Raw genomic sequence first — 16,888 nt, 5'->3', positions numbered from 1 at the left:
TCTGTTGTATAATCTATTTTTTCAACTTCCCCTGATATCTCTGGGAACTTCATGTCAGTATATCTGGAAATGCCTTACTCCTTTATTTTTTAAATTTTTTTATCTATATATTTTAAATAGGTGGTAACAGTCACATAGTCCAAAATGCGGAAGCTTCGTAGCTCAGCTTTGTAGGGGTGTGGAGTATAAAGTGACCCCTCCTGTTTTCCTCAGTCACCCAGTTCAGTTCCCCTTTCCAGAGCAACCACGTTATTAGTTTTGTATATATTTATAATTACTCATCTTTTTCACACTTTTATATCATTCCATTGTATAGTTTAACTCCTCCCCTCTTGATGGACATTGAGTTCATTGTCACTTTTGTTACTACAATTGCCTTTGTCCATATACCCTCGTGAGCAGGGCAGCGGAGAAAGGGGGAGCTTTCTTTGGGTACCTGTTACCTTCTTGTACCTCTGGGCTACCTCTGTCCTGACTTGGGTACCCGTTTTCTGGTCTTGGTTGGGCCTACTCCCCTGTCCAGTGCAGGCTGCCTTGGGTCCCTTGTGGGATGGATCCTGAACATCCTTGATGGTTTTGAGTATGTCACCCAAGGAGAGAAATCCCAATCAGGCTGTCCTGCTGGGGCCTGGATGCTGTCCCGTCCGCCACCCCGCTCCTCTAGAGGGACCTGCAGCCATCCTGCCCTGGGTCCTCTCGTCTCAGAGAGCACAGGGTTACCTGCTGTGTGCGCAACACAGATACCTGTGAGCAGAGGGGACTTCAGTGAGCAAAACCCAGGATGTCTGCTTCTTATTTTCTCCTGCAAAGGGCACTCGGGGGTCTGGTCTCTGCCTGGCTTCCCGCAGAGAACAACCTCAGGCAGGTGACCCTGCCCCAGACCCCACAGCTGGTGGCTGGGCTTAGACCCAGGGCTTCTGGGGCACATCTCCACAGAGCCACCAGAGCTAGCACTCACTGGCATGGATGCTCAGGCCACTGGCTGCCCCCTGTGAGCCCTAAGGGCAGACAGAACGGCCTGGGTTTCCCAGCTCTCTCCATCCTGTGATGGTATTGCTCAGGGCATGTCCCCACCTGGCCTGCTTGGGGGTTACCTTCTGCTCTCACTGCCCTCCTTCCTGCCCTCCTGCGCCAGCCATTTGCTGTCTGACAGACCAACCCTTTCTCCTGGCTGGACCCTGAGCACTCTTCCTCCCAGGGCTCTGGGCAGCCTTCAGCTGTGCAATGGAGGCAGGCGGGGCTCAGAGAAGCTGATGTATCAGAGTGTACAGCTGGGGGAGGGGCGGGAGGAGTGGGAGGGCACTTCTAGCCCTTCCCACTCAGGAAACATCCCCACATTCCCTCAGCCACCCTAGCCCTCACCCTTGGGGCTCATAGTTCTCATCTGAGCACCTTACCCGCCCCTTTCCAAAGGATGACATTCTGGGGATGCACCGAGCCAGGATGGTGACCTAATCCTGCTCTCTCTTTCCTCTTTTTTTGTCTTCTTCAGGTTTGGTAAGAGCGATTCATTTTCACCTCTTCTGCCACCGGAGCTGTGTGTGTTGCTGTCCCTGTCAGCAGTGGATTTCTTTGACCCTCTCTTAGTGCACTTGGCCTTTCTGTAGTCGTGGAACGAAGGTGCCAGGAACTGCCTCAGGAAGTAACTTTAGGACAGGTGGCCTTCACCTGGTGAGGTGACCTCAGCCTAGCCAGCAGCTTCTCTCTGTGAAGCAGAGACCTAGAGTGTCACTGGGCAGTCCCCCGCAGCAGGCCCTCTTGGCACCTTGCCCTCCCCAAAGGTGACCTCTGGCAGGGAGCGTTTACCTGCTGGGCCGCTGTGGGAACCCCCACTCCTGAGAGGGAGGTACTGCCTGTCTGGTGTAGGTGGACGTTAGCTACCCGCAGACTCTAGCTGACTTCTCAGGAGAGAGGTGTCCTTCAAGGCAGGAATGCGGCTTGCCTCTAAATGAGGCCCTGAGAGATTCGCCCCTTGGGAGGAGTGGTGGCAGCCTAGCCTTGTCCTCCTTCCCACCCCTCCACCTCCAGGTGGGTTCTCGGGTGGCTGCTTCTCCCTCCTGGGTCAGCGCGGAGGGAAGCAGCGAGCCTCTGGAGCCCACTTTCAGTTGTCCCAGTGGAGGCACAGGGATCTCTGGGTTTTGCCTGAGCAAAGAGCAGTTTCTGCCCTGTCCCAAGCTGGCTAAGCAGAGGGATGAGGGGAGATCAGGCGCTGCCGCTGCCAAAGTGGGGCTGGCTGCAGGACCACCAGGGGGCATAGGGTGGGGAGGGGGAGGCTGCACTCCCCTCTCCCCAGGACACAGGCGGAAACTCCAGGGGCTCCCAGAACCTCAGAGGAGAATCTAGCACCTGCGTGCCTAGGCCAGTCTGGCCCTGTCACTCTCCCGGTGGCTGTGGTAATGCAGGGTCTGTACCAGCGAGGCTGCTTCTCCGGCTACCTGGAGGGCAGGATGAGGCCTTCAGGCCAGTGTTCCGTCTAGTGAGGGACAGTCAGTGCCTGTCACAAATGCCCCTCACCTCCCTTGTATCCCATGCCTGTGGCATGTGCACAGAAATCACAGGCTGTGCTCAGAGAGAGATGGTTGAAATCGACTTTCCTGTGGTCTGTTTCTCTTAGGCTGGCAGCCTGACCCCTTTTAGACCCATGTGCTTTGGTGGCCTTGGCTGCTGACTGGGGTGAGTCCCCAGGAGGGACTGGGGAAGAGTCTGCCCCATGGCAGATGAGCTGGGAAGGGCTGCAGGTGGTACAGTTGTGGGTTCCTGGTCCTCAGCAGGGCAGCAGACGGCCTTTTGGTCCTGATGAAACTCCCCTTGGTGTGAGAGGAGTCAGCACCTCCACGTGCCCTTCTTGTGGCTGGGTGTGCGGTACTTGGCCTTACCTGAACCAGCACTGGAAGAGCCCCAGCTGCGTGCCAGGCCAGGACTCAGGGATCCGGGAGAGTGCAGTGGCCTTCTAGGGGTGGTGGTGGCAGGGCTGTTGACTCACAGGACATGAGGTGACCACAGATCCCTCAAGCACTGTGTTCTTGGTCTTTCTGAGTCATAGGTTTCTGATGATTGGATGAAAGTTTAGATCCTCTTTCCAAGGAACAGTCTACAGCTTTTTGCCTGCCGGTTCAGAGAGTTCGCAGACCTACCCATGGGCTCAGCTGAGAACCCTGGCTCGTGGAGGAGACGGGCCTCACTGAGCATGGGGAGGAGGGGCACACCAGGGGTGCGGGAGCTGGACGTGCGGGCTGCTGGTAGATGGAGGGAGGGCTTTCGGCTGTTCCTCTACTGCTAGCCTGCGCTGCTGTAAACACTGGGGGTGCCTGTTCTTATGGGGAAGCCAGGATGAGGAGGAGAGCCTGGGGTGCCCTCTAAGAAGGCAGACAGCAGGGACATGGCCTGAGATTTCCCTGAAGGCTCAGACTGAGTGCCAGGTGGGGCTGGGCCCATGTGAGCGTGTTAAAGCTTCACCTTGTCCTTGCCCAGCCTGCCGAGGTCTGCAGCGGTTGCCCTCAGCAACACGGTCAACGCTGGAGAGGCACCGGATGTGCGACATGGCTAACCAGCCTCAAATCCTCTGCCAGGAGTCAGACTGCTTCCACCCACTTAACACAAGTGACCAGAATCAAGCCCTCGAACGCTAGAGACCTATGTGTGCGCCCACGAGAGTGCCAGGGGTGGGGCCTCTGCCCTCCCACACTTTGATTTCTGCCTCTCAAGCCGGCCTTCCACTGAAGCCAGAAACCGCACAGAGAAGGTTTCCAAATGGTGTGCGGAGGCCAGGCAGTAATGCTCATTAGAGAGGCAGCCCAGGTGTGAGGGTAGCCATGCTCCCGCCTCGGTCTGGCCTGGCCTGTCCCTGCTTTGATAGATGCGGGTTCAGGGACGTTTCTCTGCCATTCAGCACATTTTCGCGCCCAACTAGCCTGTGATCCCTGACAGAGAAGGTCATAGGCGCAGCTGTGCCTGCAGGGCTCCCTCAGCCTGCCGACTTGGCCTCTTTCCCTGCAGATCTCCCACATGGATCCCCACAGATGGTACGGAGGGACATCGGACTCTCGGTGACACACAGGTAGGCCCAACCAGGAGGGGACCCACTTGTGCTGGGGCCACGTGTCATTGTAGTGGGATCTATCCTGATTCCTGTTCCTCGGGACTCCTTGCCTCTGTTCTGTCTCCATCACCTCTGTGGACACAGCCTGCTCCCAGCGGGAACCCCTGCCTGGACCTGCGGCCACGTGGACTTGTTGGGCCCTCTCCTGCACTTCCTGGGCTCTCTTCCTCAGTCTGCTGAGAAAGACATAGGTCCCAGGAAAAACAGGGTCACAGTCTCGAGGAGGAGAAGCCAACAGCTTCTTCTGAGTTCAGCTTGATATGTGGATCTTTCAGTGGTCCACACATCAGCACGCCGTTGAGCTTGTTGGAACCGCATACTCCTGGGCCCAGCGTGTGCACTTCTGTTACTCGTGTGTGTTGGAGAGGGCTGATGTGGGCCCAACGACCAGCCCCGGGACAGGGCCTTGGGTGCCTCTGAAAGGCTCTTGTGAACACAACAGGGCATGCTTGTTAAAAGCTTTGCAACTCGCCCGGGCTTTCCACTCCTCCCTGGACTGTGAGCTGCGCTCCAGCCTCTGCAGGAGCTGGCCTGCCATGCTCAGCCAGTGAGGAGTCCCTGAGGGGTGGAGTCATTTGACTGAGGTCACGCAGCCGGTCAGACAGTCCTTGAGCTCTCTGGCGGGCACCCAGAGAACCCTGTTTGCAGCCCTGGGGACCCAAGCACCACAGGCACTGAGGCGGGTGCTGTGAGAGGAGGTTTGAGTGCCTCCCTTGGCCCTGCCCAAGGTGCCCGTGGGGTCTTCCCAGGGCCGAGGCTGCTGAGAGCAGGTGAAGTCAGGAGCCCTCCGCCACCAGCTGCACACCTGTGGTCAGTAACCCCTCCAAGCCTCAGCTACCCCCTCTGCAAATGGGACTCCCTGCGCGTCTCGTCACCAGGATAAAATGGGGCGATGTGCATCTGGGCATCACGTGTCCAGCGGTGGGGAACACTTGGTGTCTCACCTCTGGCTGCAGCCTCAGAGAAGCCAACCTTACCTGAGGGACACCAGCCAAGGTCAGCAGGTGCCCTTGTTTCTGCTTTGTCTTGGCTGCTTCTGGTTTCACAGGGGGCTGAGGCTGCGACAGTCTGGCCCCCTGGGCCCATCCCAGACTGCCGCTTCCTTTCACCCGTGGCTGCCACGCCCCCCCACCCCCAGCAGGGCAGCAGCACCCCTGATGCCTGGCCTCACCGCCTGCCCCGTCCCGCCCCTCCCAGTTTCTAGTCTCGGGTAGGTGCCTTCCCAGTCATACCCTGCTGGTTTTCAAACCCTGACCCAGGCCCCTTTCAATAAGCAGGTCTAAAGGTCTGGTTTAATCCTAGGGGAACGAACTGTCCCATGACCCTTCCCCCACCTCCACCCACCTCCCTAGTACCTGCCGTTCTCAGGTCCAGACCCAGGCCATCTCAGATACCACTGAGCTGCTCCTCATGCCCTGGTGCTGACGTGAGAGGAGAGCAAAACCCAGAGGGAGAGAGTGGGTCCCGGGGAGGCGGGATTGGGGCTCCTTAAAAGGCACTGACTCCAAGGAGGGGGGTGCCTTTGTCCCAGCCCCCAGGAGCTCCGCCTCGCTGGTGGAGACAGTGACATTACACGCTTCCTCCCGAGTCCAGACACTGCACCTCCACCCGGCACTCACGGGGCCCTCCCCGAGGCGCTGTGAGGTGAGGGCGTGGGCCCGTCTGCAAAGGCTCCGCGGCACCCCCAGCCAGCAGCCATGGGGTCCAAACCTGGTGCCTTGTGATCCTGGAGCCGCGCGCTCTCCAACACTGCCCCGTGGTCTCGCGTGCTGCGAAGCCGTGCAGCTCTGAGTTCGGAAACCGGGGGCCTGGCACCCGCTGCTCAGCACCCCAGCTCTGTGACCTCAGAAAAGTCACCCAACCACTGTAAGCGGGTGTCTTTCCCTATGTGCTAAGACTCCTGGAGCTGCCTGACTCGCAGGGAGGTTGTAAGAACTGAGTGAGCTAGTGCTACGGATGCATTGCAAATGGCTCCTGCAACACTCCTGCAATCTGTCAGTTCTGCAGTTAGGGTGCTACACTCTGCTTTTAAAAAGCCGTTCCTCCAAACCGAGCTCTCCTACCCTTAGGCCTCACCGCCCTCTAAACTGGCTTTGGGCTTTTTCTCTGGAGAATACTACCCACTCAACTGCCATCCTTCCTCTCAGTGTATCTCCTGTGCTGCTTAATTTTTTAAATTTTGATTTTGTTTGGATTGAAATAGATTTCTACGTTCAAAACTCAGTAGGTTTAAAAAGGCACGGATACAGAAAAGTCCCCTCTTGCTCGTGTCCCCAGCCCCCCAGCGCCCCCGCAGGCAGATTGGGCAGTTCCTTGTGTCCTCTGGACATACTTTTACACGAGCAAGTGCACATGTAGATTCTTCTGCCTCCTTTTTCATTTTCACACAAATACTACGTGTATTATACACACATCCTGTACGTTGCCTTAGTGTCCTTTTTAAATTGAGGCGTAATTTATACAGAGCTAAGTACACAAACGGATCTTTGCAGACGCACACACCCACGTACAGCACCCGGATAGAGACTCAGAGCATTCCAGCCCCCGGGAACTGATCCCAGGCAACAGGGCTCCCACCCGGAGGTCACTGCTCACATCTCTCCTCACAGATCAGTGTGTCGTGTACTTAAGTGTCATCTAAATGGAATCATACAGTATTGCACCTTTTTCCCTGACAACGCAATTGGGAGGTCATTCCGTATCTGCGCAAAAAGAGCATCCTTGTTTTATTTTCTGTCTCTCTGGTGCCAGTGGCGTGGATGGACTGTACTTTCGGCCATCCGTCACTGGTGCGCCTCCCGTCACTGCAAACGTGCTGTGCCCAGGAACCTGGCCACACACCATTTGACATCAATGGGAGCATCTGTGGGACCGGCTCCTGGGTCAGAGGGCCTGCACACTGTCCTTCTGGTTGCTGGAGCCACGTTGCCTGCCAAAGAGCTGGCATCTGTGACCATGCCAACTTGGGGGTTTTGACAATGCTGAGTTTGTAACTGAGAATTTTGAGTCTGGGGTGGGAGGCAGTGGCCCTGGGGTGTCCCTGCCCTGGGGCACTGGGCTGGAACAAAGTCTTCTGGTTTCCCTGGGCTGTTCAGGGACCTTTCTCTGTCCAGGCCCTGGTCTCCAGGCCCGTGTGAGCCTTTCTGTGTGTCCACCCCCTGCAGGTTCTCCACCAAGTCCTGGCTGTCGCAGGTCTGCCACGTGTGCCAGAAGAGCATGATGTTCGGGGTGAAGTGCAAACACTGCCGGTGAGGGGCGAGGGGGGAGGTGCGGGCTTCCTCCCTGTGGTTCAGCAACAGTTCTGCCCCTTGATTACTGGCCTTAGGCCAAGTCAGAGTTCCTGGGGTTCTCCTAAACCCACTATGTGTAATCCCAGTCAGCACACCAAGCAGAGGTCAGCCTTCTCTAGGGAGATGAAGGAAGCCTAGGTGCTCTCAGAAGAAGGGACTATTTGAGGTGAGCTTTGAAGGATGAACAGAAGTTTGCTGGGTAGACCGAGGAGGAAAGTGAATCCTAAGCCAAGAGAGCGTCTTGTACAAAGGCAGGGGGACGGGAGGGCTGTCGGGAAACTGTAAGGAGTTCTGAAATCAGCCTTACATTTTAGCACACAAGGGATAGGAAACAGGGAGAGGCCGTGGTAAAAAACAGGGATGGCTCGTGGTATTCACAGGAGAGAATGCAGATTCTGTACAAATCCAGCTTGCTTTTTTCATACCACTGTGGTTTCTGGAAGGAGAGAAGGACAAGGATAGGGAACAGGTGGTGTGAGCAGAGTCTGTCCCCTGCTTTCTAGCTGCCTTCACCTTACAGAGGGTAGACCTGGACTCTCTGCTTCTGCCCACTTTGCCCCCCTCATTGCTGTGTGACTTGGTAGGTAAGGTGCTTGCCCTTTCTGGGCCCCCTCTTTGTCATTTATACATCCCGGAGGATGATTCCAGGTTTATGTCCATCAGACTCGCTCCAGGAATCTGAGCCAGTATGTGTAAGAGCATTTGGGTTCCCATGAGGCCGTAGGCGGTGGGTCTCGTCCATGTCTGTTGGATCAACTGTTCCCCGATGACTCCTGATCACCTAGGCGATCGATGCCAGAGCTCACTCTCCAGTCTCGGTCTGCTGTGGCTCCTGGCCATTTAGCTTGGAACTGGGACCTCCAGCTCCCTTTCAGTAATGCCTTTCATGTGTGGTGGGTGACTCCTGAGCCCAGCACCACAGTCGCAGCGTGAGGTGGGCAGGGCCCCACCTGTGGGCCCATTTGCTTGGTGGGAACCCCGAGACACAGTGCAGCAGGTAGGCCCAAAACGGGAACCGGCCCTGCCCCCGCTGGCGAGCCCCCTTACCCTCCGGCCATGTGGCCGTGCTGGAGCGTATGGGAGGGGCTGCCCTGCCTCCCCGGACGTCTTTGGGTGGTGCAGACATTCTCTTAATAATTCACATTATTTTGTAAGTTCAGGTTCGTCCGGAGCTTTCTGAACAAGGGTGCAGGGTCTTCTTTCCGCTAGAAAAGAGAAATGTGTGTGACCCACACATGACAGGTTAGAATGGGTGTAATCAAACCCGCTGTGCTCTGAGGATCGGACGGACAGCCGCCGAACCTCATAATGCCCAGCAGGTCGTGGCTGCTAGTACTGTTGACATCAGCTCCACATTTCTGAGCTAATGTTTGCTGAGAAGCTGGTGGAAGTTGGGGCAGCCAATGGTGCGCTGCCAGGGCTGCCAGGCAGCACTGCCGGGCCCTGTCCACATGCCAGGACCGCCCACTGCCCGTGCCCTGACCCCCGTCTTCTTCACCAGATTCAAGTGTCACAACAAGTGTACGAAAGAAGCCCCCGCCTGCAGAATATCCTTCCTCCCAAGTGAGTGTTCTGCCCTTTCTCTCCCCTGCCTTCTGGGTTTGGGGTGAGTCTCTCTTCAGCTCAATCTGGTCCCTGCTGATGGTCCCCCCTCTTCAGTAGCTAGGATTCGCAGGACAGAATCTGTCCCTTCGGACATCAACAACCCGGTGGACAGAGCAGCCGAACCCCATTTTGGAACACTCCCCAAAGCGCTGACAAAGAAGGTACGTTGGACGATGGCCCAGGGGTCCGTTGCTTCTGTCAGGAGAGCCCCACCCTGGGACTCCTGTCTGTAAAGCCCCCCGCATGCGGAGGGCCCATGTGACAACGGATCCCCGGTCTGTGGCTAGAGGGTCATCGGGGAGCCTATCTTTAGCCATTTAGCGGATTTCACATTTATAGTTACATGCCCGTAACATGGCCCCCCTCCCCCGCTTTCTTTTTCCTGCTAATATTTCACTGACTGTGAGTCAGGAACTCCTTCCAGTGGTGTTTCCTCTCGGAGTAGTTCTGAAAGGCTCACACTGATGTTACCTCCAGTTCACAGATGAGGAAACGGAGCATGGGGCCCCCCGCCGAGAGTGAGGCAGGCTCAGCCCCTGTGCCTGTGCCTTCGCCACAGGGGCGTCCCAGCCTTCAAAAGTAACATTCTAGTGCATTTCCTTTTGCAGCCCGGTCAGGCTTCCCCACAGGTGCAAACAGATGTCCTCTGCAGCTAGGCAGGTCCTCAATGGCCCGAGTCCCCCACAGAGGGAGGGTCTGCAGCCCTGTCACGGACCCCCGTGCATAGCCACCCACCCTGTCCCCGTGACTGCTGAGTTGGCGGCCGGCCCCAGGCTGCTGTGGGCACGGCTCTGTGTTTCATGCGTGTTCTGTCCCAGCCCTAGGCCAGGGCTTAGCGTGTACTTGCCTCCCAACTCAGGGGCCAGCTGACTGGCTGCTCCGCGGCTGGGCTAGCTCAGTTGGGGGCTTGGGCAGACAGAAGGAGGACCCTGAAGGTGCAGCTCGGAGGGCTGCTCCAGGGCCTTCCAGGGCTCCCTGTTACTATCAAGCAAAGGCAGCCGGCTGCTCCGGACCTGGTGTCTCTTCTGGGCCCGCTCAGGTCTTTTCTCCTGCCTCTCAGCCAGCATCTCGTTTTCCCTCTGATGTGGCATTCCTGCCAGGAGTGCAGAGGGGAGCAGGAAGATGAAAGGATCCATGGTCCTGGGTTCGAGTCCTGGCTTGCCCCCTTTATTCTGTGACTTGGCGTGGATTCCATTCCCTCTCTGAGCCTCAGTTTTCCTATTTTGTAAAGTGGGGATAATCTCCCTTCACAGGGTGTTGTAAGAGTAACGAGGTAACACTCGTGAACTTGTCAGGAGCAGTGCCGTCGGTCACCTGGGCCGGCCTTCCACCCGTCATGGCTAGGCGCAGTTCCTCGGCGGGATGCCCGGCCCCCTGATCTGCCACTCCCCATCTTGCCAACCTTGTTTCTGCACCTGCTCTCCCCTCTTCAGCTCCACCAAGAGTGCCCCCTCCTCACCTCATCCTCACACACTCACTCGCCACAGGTCCATTCACACCCTGGCACGTGCACGTCTGCATTTCTAACCACCCGGACACCCACCCTCACTCTCCAGTCAGTTCTCAAAACCCACTCAGGGTCCCTCCTCCTCCAGGAGCCCCTCCTGCCTGCACCTGCTCGGCCCTTAACCAACGTAGAACTGGGACTCATCCCACTAAGAGGAGTGACTGGGCATCGGCCTTCCCATATTGCCTACTTATGGTCATTCCCGTAACCTGATAGCAGTTACTGAGCCCTCGCTAGGTGCCAGGCATTGTACCCAGGGCCACGTGTTCATACCGTTTACCTCCTGAGCACCGGCCTGTCTCTGACCGCTTCTCTAGCCACCCGACCCCCGTTCTTGCTCAGACAGGCTCTGCATGTTCACACTTCAGGGCTTGCATGCCCACTGTTCCCTCTGCTTGGCACACTATTCCCAGCACTTAACACCATTCAGATCCTCAGGGAAGCCTTGTCTAGACATGGCCGAGGGCATAGGGCCCCAACTGCACCACTGTTTCCCCGCATTCCTGGGACCTGATGTGGCAGGCGCAGTCACCTCTTTGCTGTCTGTCTCTCTGGTGTGGGTGCTCTGGGGTCAGGGCCACATTGTCTTACTCCTGCTGGGTCCCCAACACCTGCTTTGGTGCCTGTCACACAATGGGCAGTAAGGTTTAAGTGTTTTTATTGAATGTTGAGCACATGAGCACCCGCTGACAGCCCCATTTTATAGATGACACACTGGCTCAGAAAGGTGGGCTGGTTAGTACAGGTCATGCAGGTGCCTTGTGGAGGAGCTGGGTTGCAACCTGCCTCGTAGCCACTGCCCCTGCCCTGGCTCCCTGGCTCACATGAGGCTGGAGGGCCTGGGCCTTGGAGTGGGATCGGGGGTAGTGGATCCAGCTCCCTCCCGTCTTTGGCTCCAGGTGGTGTTGGCTGTCCCTCGGCTTGAAGCCCACTGCATAGCTTGGCGGGCTTCAGAGTCCGCTGTACCTCCCAGAGCTTTCAGTGCCTGCAGAAGAGAAACCTATTTAGTTTAGCATTTAACCCAACTTAGTCCCAACTGTTTTGACTTTAATAATTCTCCCCGCTCCTGCCCGCTGATGTTTGGGTCTGGGAAACAATGGCCACCTAACAGATTCAGTCCCCCTGTGGCCCTCTCTCAGGTGGTCCTTTGGCTTTGCTAGGGCCCAAGCCACCAGGTAGGCCTAGCTAGCAGGTCTGCAAAAGAGAGGATGGAGCGCTGTTAGGCACCTGCTGTGTACTACACCCTCAACAAATACTTGTCAGAGGCTGAGTTTAATTCATTAAAAAACCCAACTATGTACAGGCTCAGAGTCGGGCGTTGGGTGTCCAATGCGCAGGCACGGTCCCTGCCCTGCCCTCCCAGGACTCAGTGGTGGGAGAGACATTCTTCAGAAAACCACCCGACACCTGCAGTTGACAAACCGTAGCGCTGGGAGCTGAGGGAGGACAGAGGAGGGGAGGTCCCAGCCAGGGCTCAGGAGAGGCTTCTGAGGGGAAAATGTGTTTGCGCTGAAAGAAGATGAGCGGGGTCCTCTGGGGTTGGGCACTGAGGTGAGGGTCTCCCCATGCCGTTCTTCCCCTCAAATGGTAGACTGGTAATGTGTCGGGGTGCCCTGAGCTGACCTCTTCGTTTCCACACGGGGCAGGGAGGGTCCCAGCGAGGGGCATGGGGTGCAGGCTGGGCAGGGCAGTGACAGGCCCTGCCATGTCCCATGTCTCTGGTCCTGCAGGAGCACCCGCCGGCCATGAGCCACCTGGACTCCAGCAGCAACCCATCCTCCACCACATCCTCCACGCCCTCCTCGCCGGCTCCCTTCCCAACATCATCCAACCCATGCAGCGCCACCACGCCCCCCAACCCCTCACCCGGCCAGCGGGACAGCAGGTTCAACTTCCCAGGTACCGCACCTCTGGGCTTTGTGGGTTCTTAGGGAAGGGGTCGCATGCACCTGCTCAGCACCCCTCAGGAGGCTCAAGATCAAGCACGGCAGCCGCTAAGAGCACTCGCAGGGAGCCAGGCGCTGTGCCGAGCTCAATCGCATTACCATGTTTAACTTGATAACACCCCTGAGGTAGGTGCTGTTATTGTTCCCCTTTGACAGAGGGGGACACTGAGGTTCAGGGAGAGGAGGTGGCTTGCCCCGAGCTGTGCAGCACACAAGCGGTGGAGCCAGGATCAAAGCCAGTCCGTCTGACGTGAAGCCTGTGTTCTCGGCACAATTCCCATGCTGCCCGCCTGCACGTGCCTGGCTCCCACCGGGCATCACTCACTCACGGCGCTCACTCGGGGCTTATGATCTCCCAGCAGCCAGGGCAGACCCAGAAACCTGAGGGAGGGGATCCTGGCTTCTGTCTCTTACCTGCTCTGAGATCTGGACAAGCTACTTAAATGGAAGTGTTCGTTTTCCTGTCCATAAATCAAGAGACTCGGTGAAGTTGGAATTAGCTTATCCCCATGTGTAGACAAGGACACTTGAGTCCCACAGGGGTGTGCGTGCTGGGGCAGACCTGACCAGGGCTGACCTCTGACCCTACCACAGCCGAGGCTGCCCTGGGGTCTGGAGGGCCAGGACCCCTTCCTCTCGGCCAGGCCTGGAGTGTTCCGGCTCCACAGGGAGAGGAGTGAAGCCCACTTGTCCATTTGAGGACTGAGCCTCGGCCTTGGCCTTCAGTGTGTTTCAGTTGGCGTTGCAGAGGAAGGGGGGGCGGCTGGGGTGCTCAGTTCACTCCCAGCCCAGACACGGGCCCAGTGCCAGCTTCAGCCCACAGAGTCCAGGTCAGGCCCCACCTGTCGCTGGCCCCTGAGACTCCAGGCCCCGGAGGACAGAAGCACAGCTCTTCTGTGCCAAGGGACCCCCAGCTGGGGCTGCTGCAGCCGGTGGGAGGCCTGGCAACCTCTCTGAGCCGTCTCAGCAGGGTTCCAGGGACTTCTTTGGGGATGATGAGAGACTGAGATTTTCGTAGCAACCTTTTTTCTCTCAGTCTCCCTTCACTTTAAAGCGCATGTGGCTGGGTGTCTCCTTGACATTAACTCACCGACCTGATCATACCCCTCCCCTCCCTGCGATTCAGCGATGGCCTATTTGATTAACCTCCTCTCCCTTTCTGCTTTGTCATTAATATGCTCTGAAACTGGGCCTTTGGCTAAACCTCCTAGTTTGAGTTTTTCTAAAAGGAAGGGCCTGTTTAAAAAACAACAGCCTCTGAAAAAGTCTTTTTTGTGATGTCAGCCTGAGCTTCTCAGGTTTCCCTGATGTCCCGGCTGGGCCCTCATTGTCCCCTGCACAGAGCCCTCACTCTCTCCAGGACCTGTTGTCTCTCTGGTCCTGGCCCTCAGAGTCGGGGCTGGACTTCTTAGGGGGTTAATCTGGGAAAGAAGCTCCTGCTGTTCCCCCATTCTGCTGTGCAGGAGCATTTCAGCTTATCTTCAAGGATAAGCCTGGGAAAGGTTATTTCTACCCCATTTTACAATACGACTGGAGAGTTCAACCAACTTCTCAAGGTTCCAGAGCCTCGCAAGTGGCAGAACTGGGGTTAGAATCATGATGTACCAGAGTTCAGGACTCCAGCGCATTCCCTTCAGTTATCCTTAGGAGAGGATTCCCCCCCTACCCCCCGGGATGGTGAGGTCAATTCGCTGAAGCCTCAGTACCACTGCTAAATGTTTTCAGAATCACTGGTTTTCTGCCCGTTGTATTTTACCCTCCTGGGCACCTGCACATTTCACAGAGAAGCAGGCCTGAGAGGTGGCAGAATTGGCCAGAGCTCTGCAGCAGGGGGCCATGGAGCCTGGGCATCTGAACCCCAATCCTCCTGTGCAAGCCCCTCACTCCTGGGGGCTCCTGCCAGCACCCATTTTCTCCCAGCTTTTTTCCCTCCTCCCTGCATGGATCACCAGTCCCGGCCAGGCCCACCTGGGGCATCCCTGCCCAGCCCCATAACCAGCCGCCCCCAACCCCAGCCCATGCCTGTGGCCCCACCCCTCGCTTCATTTGCTGTTCTGTGTGTGACTCACCTCCTCTTCTGTTTAAAGCTGCCTACTTCATTCATCATAGACAGCAGTTTATCTTTCCAGGTGAGTCCTTTGTATGGTTCCACTAACTGCTCTATGCTGTGACCCCTCTGTCCAGCCCACCTGGGCACCTGGCCCTGGGCACCTTGGAGGTGCTTGAGTCTCACACCCACCTGTTTGGAGAGCTGCCTATCTGTTGAGGCTGAAAAGGGGGGCAGGATGAGTCAGAACCTTCACAGGGGCAATGCCTTGCTGGAAGGGACCTTGACATCCATCCTGTCCAGCCTCTTGCACAGAGAGTACAGGCAACTTATACAGGGTCACGCAGCCAGAAGGTGGCAAAAACTCAGTTTGCATAATGGGGGAGAGGATTTTCTTCTGGTGCCTTGTGATCATCTGCCGTATTTTCCTTTGTATGATATCAAGGAAACTAACTGCTACTCTATCTTAAAAAGGGAAGGCCACTTTGGGAACGTCTGCAGGCTTCACTCACTCAGCGAGCGGGTTTCACCTTCCAGAATCTTGCCACATGGCGCCATCTGCTGGCCATTCATTGGAAACACTGCCTTAGTGCAGAAAGTTTAAGAAAAACTTCCAATTCAATAATTTCATTAATTTCCTGCTACAAAAATTGTTTTGTGTACCTACTATGAGCCAATCTTTGCATTTAACCATATTCCTGCCCCTGAGTCATTTATATGGTTAGTCCTTATGTCCCTAGCTGAAGGTGGGAAGCATTATTATTAGTAATCTGCAACTGTAATTCTTATTTTAGCGATATGAATGCTCTGTGTGTTTTAGACAAACACTGTAGCTATTTTTTTTCCTAGGTTAAACAGGTCTGTCCTGAAGTCATGGCATTTTGGTTATTCCAGGCTTTTCTATGCCGAGACTCAGTTCTATTAGGGGTGACTTGGAGCATTTGTCAGTTCTTACAGGGTCACCCATGGGGTGATGCAGGCATGTGCAGGATGGCTGGGTCGGGGCAGGCTCCCGAGCTGCCTCTGTGATTTCATACAGTGTTTGCTGTGGCTTTGCTGCAGGAGTCTCCCTGTGCTCGCTCCAGGGTGGTGTACAGGGGAGTACTGAAAGCACTGGGAAAGCATGTCTCTTCTTCCAGAAGGGTCCATCTTCCTCTGAAAATACGTTGTGAAGAGGGGAGGAAAATATATTTCTATTAAAGCAAACATGAGCACATTTTGGAGCAGAATGCAAAGTATACTCTTAACGTTTAAGGAAAAATGCAAGGCTTCAGAGGCGCTTGTCCTCCCACCGGGAGTGCTGTTTCTCCCTGAACACCCCGCCCCCACCCCCACACGTGTTTCTCCTCTGTGAACTCATTTGAGCAACACTGATGGGTGGAGACATCAGGCTACCCTGAAAGTCTGTGGACGAGATATAGTGGTGTCGGGAGGAGGCCTCAGCAGAGGCTTCCAGGGTCCAGGATCTCCCAGAAACCATGCATAGGATGGGGTGTACATGTGTGTGTCTCCTTGATAAGAAGGCCCACGGCCTCTGTCAGATTCCTTAAGTCTGTGAGGTTCCAGGGACGTTGAGAACTGAGGTTCAGAGGGCCTTCAGGGCTAGCCTTGGAGAAAGCCCAAAGGGGAGGTTCAGGGACCGGGGTGGCTGATGGGGAGGCTCTTTGTCCTAGGAGGCAGGGAGAGGCCACTGGTTAGCAGGAGCCACTGCTAACTCCAGTGCATCTCCTTTTGCTGATATATGACAGAGATGAGAGCAAGGGGCCCGCCCAGCCCTGGGGCTGCCAGCTTCCCTGAGAGCTGTTTGAGGGGCTGAGAGAACAGAAAGAGGCCGGCAGCAGAGGCAGCTATGAAGGGTTTGGCTTGTAACGCATCTATCTGTTTTACCCTGGGGTGCCTGTCTGTCTGGTGTTCCCGGTGCAACTTTCAGTCCTAAACCTGGAAAGGCCCCAGGCTCAGGGTTCATCTGGCTGATGGGTGTGCTGCGCGTTTCTTCCTCTCCCCTGAGAGCTGTCCCCCAGCGGACCCAGCCTGGAAGCCACCGGGGCAGGGGCTCTAGCTCCCACCAGAAATTCCCAGCAAGTGTGACAGGCACCAGGTGTCACTAACGAGCCACCTGCGAGTCCTGCCTTCCGCCTCTGCTGGCCTCAGTGAAGGAGTCTCATTATTTTCCAGGGTTCTTGCCACCAGCTCCAGCCTCCAAGCAGAGCAGGAGGGTCGGGCCCACACATCCAGTGAAACATAGCCCAGTTTGTTTTTGCCACTTGCTTGTATGAGGCAGTTTGACCACAGGGGAGTGATGTTAACTAATGAGTCTCGACCTCCTCGCACACCTGGGGCCCCTTCCTGGGACAACGCAAGTGCTTTTAGAGGCTGCGTTCACGTTCAGTCTTA

At 56.3% G+C, this 16,888-nt stretch overlaps 1 protein-coding gene across 3 annotated transcripts in view; it reads left to right on the top strand.

Annotated features, from left to right (window-relative positions):
• KSR1 (kinase suppressor of ras 1) overlaps window positions 1-16,888 on the top strand; it is a 148,412-nt gene that overhangs the window by 110,514 nt on the left and 21,010 nt on the right. The window contains exons 5-11 of one of the 3 annotated variants that reach the window (XM_090257385.1): window positions 1,493-1,497; window positions 3,997-4,057; window positions 7,264-7,347; window positions 8,891-8,952; window positions 9,049-9,155; window positions 12,232-12,400; window positions 14,535-14,576. In XM_090257385.1, the coding sequence (XP_090113511.1) occupies window positions 1,493-1,497; window positions 3,997-4,057; window positions 7,264-7,347; window positions 8,891-8,952; window positions 9,049-9,155; window positions 12,232-12,400; window positions 14,535-14,576 (530 nt within the window). Of the gene's footprint in view, window positions 1-1,492; window positions 1,498-3,684; window positions 4,058-7,263; window positions 7,348-8,890; window positions 8,953-9,048; window positions 9,156-12,231; window positions 12,401-14,534; window positions 14,577-16,888 lie in introns of those variants that run through there. The other 2 variants (XM_090257384.1, XM_090257382.1) reach the window with 2 other exon arrangements.

The sequence above is a fragment of the Furipterus horrens genome, unplaced genomic scaffold (genome assembly GCF_987537825.1).
Source record: "Furipterus horrens unplaced genomic scaffold, mFurHor1.1.pri manual_scaffold_11, whole genome shotgun sequence".
Taxonomy (NCBI): domain Eukaryota; kingdom Metazoa; phylum Chordata; class Mammalia; order Chiroptera; family Furipteridae; genus Furipterus; species Furipterus horrens.
This window is presented reverse-complemented; position numbering and strand designations above follow the sequence as displayed.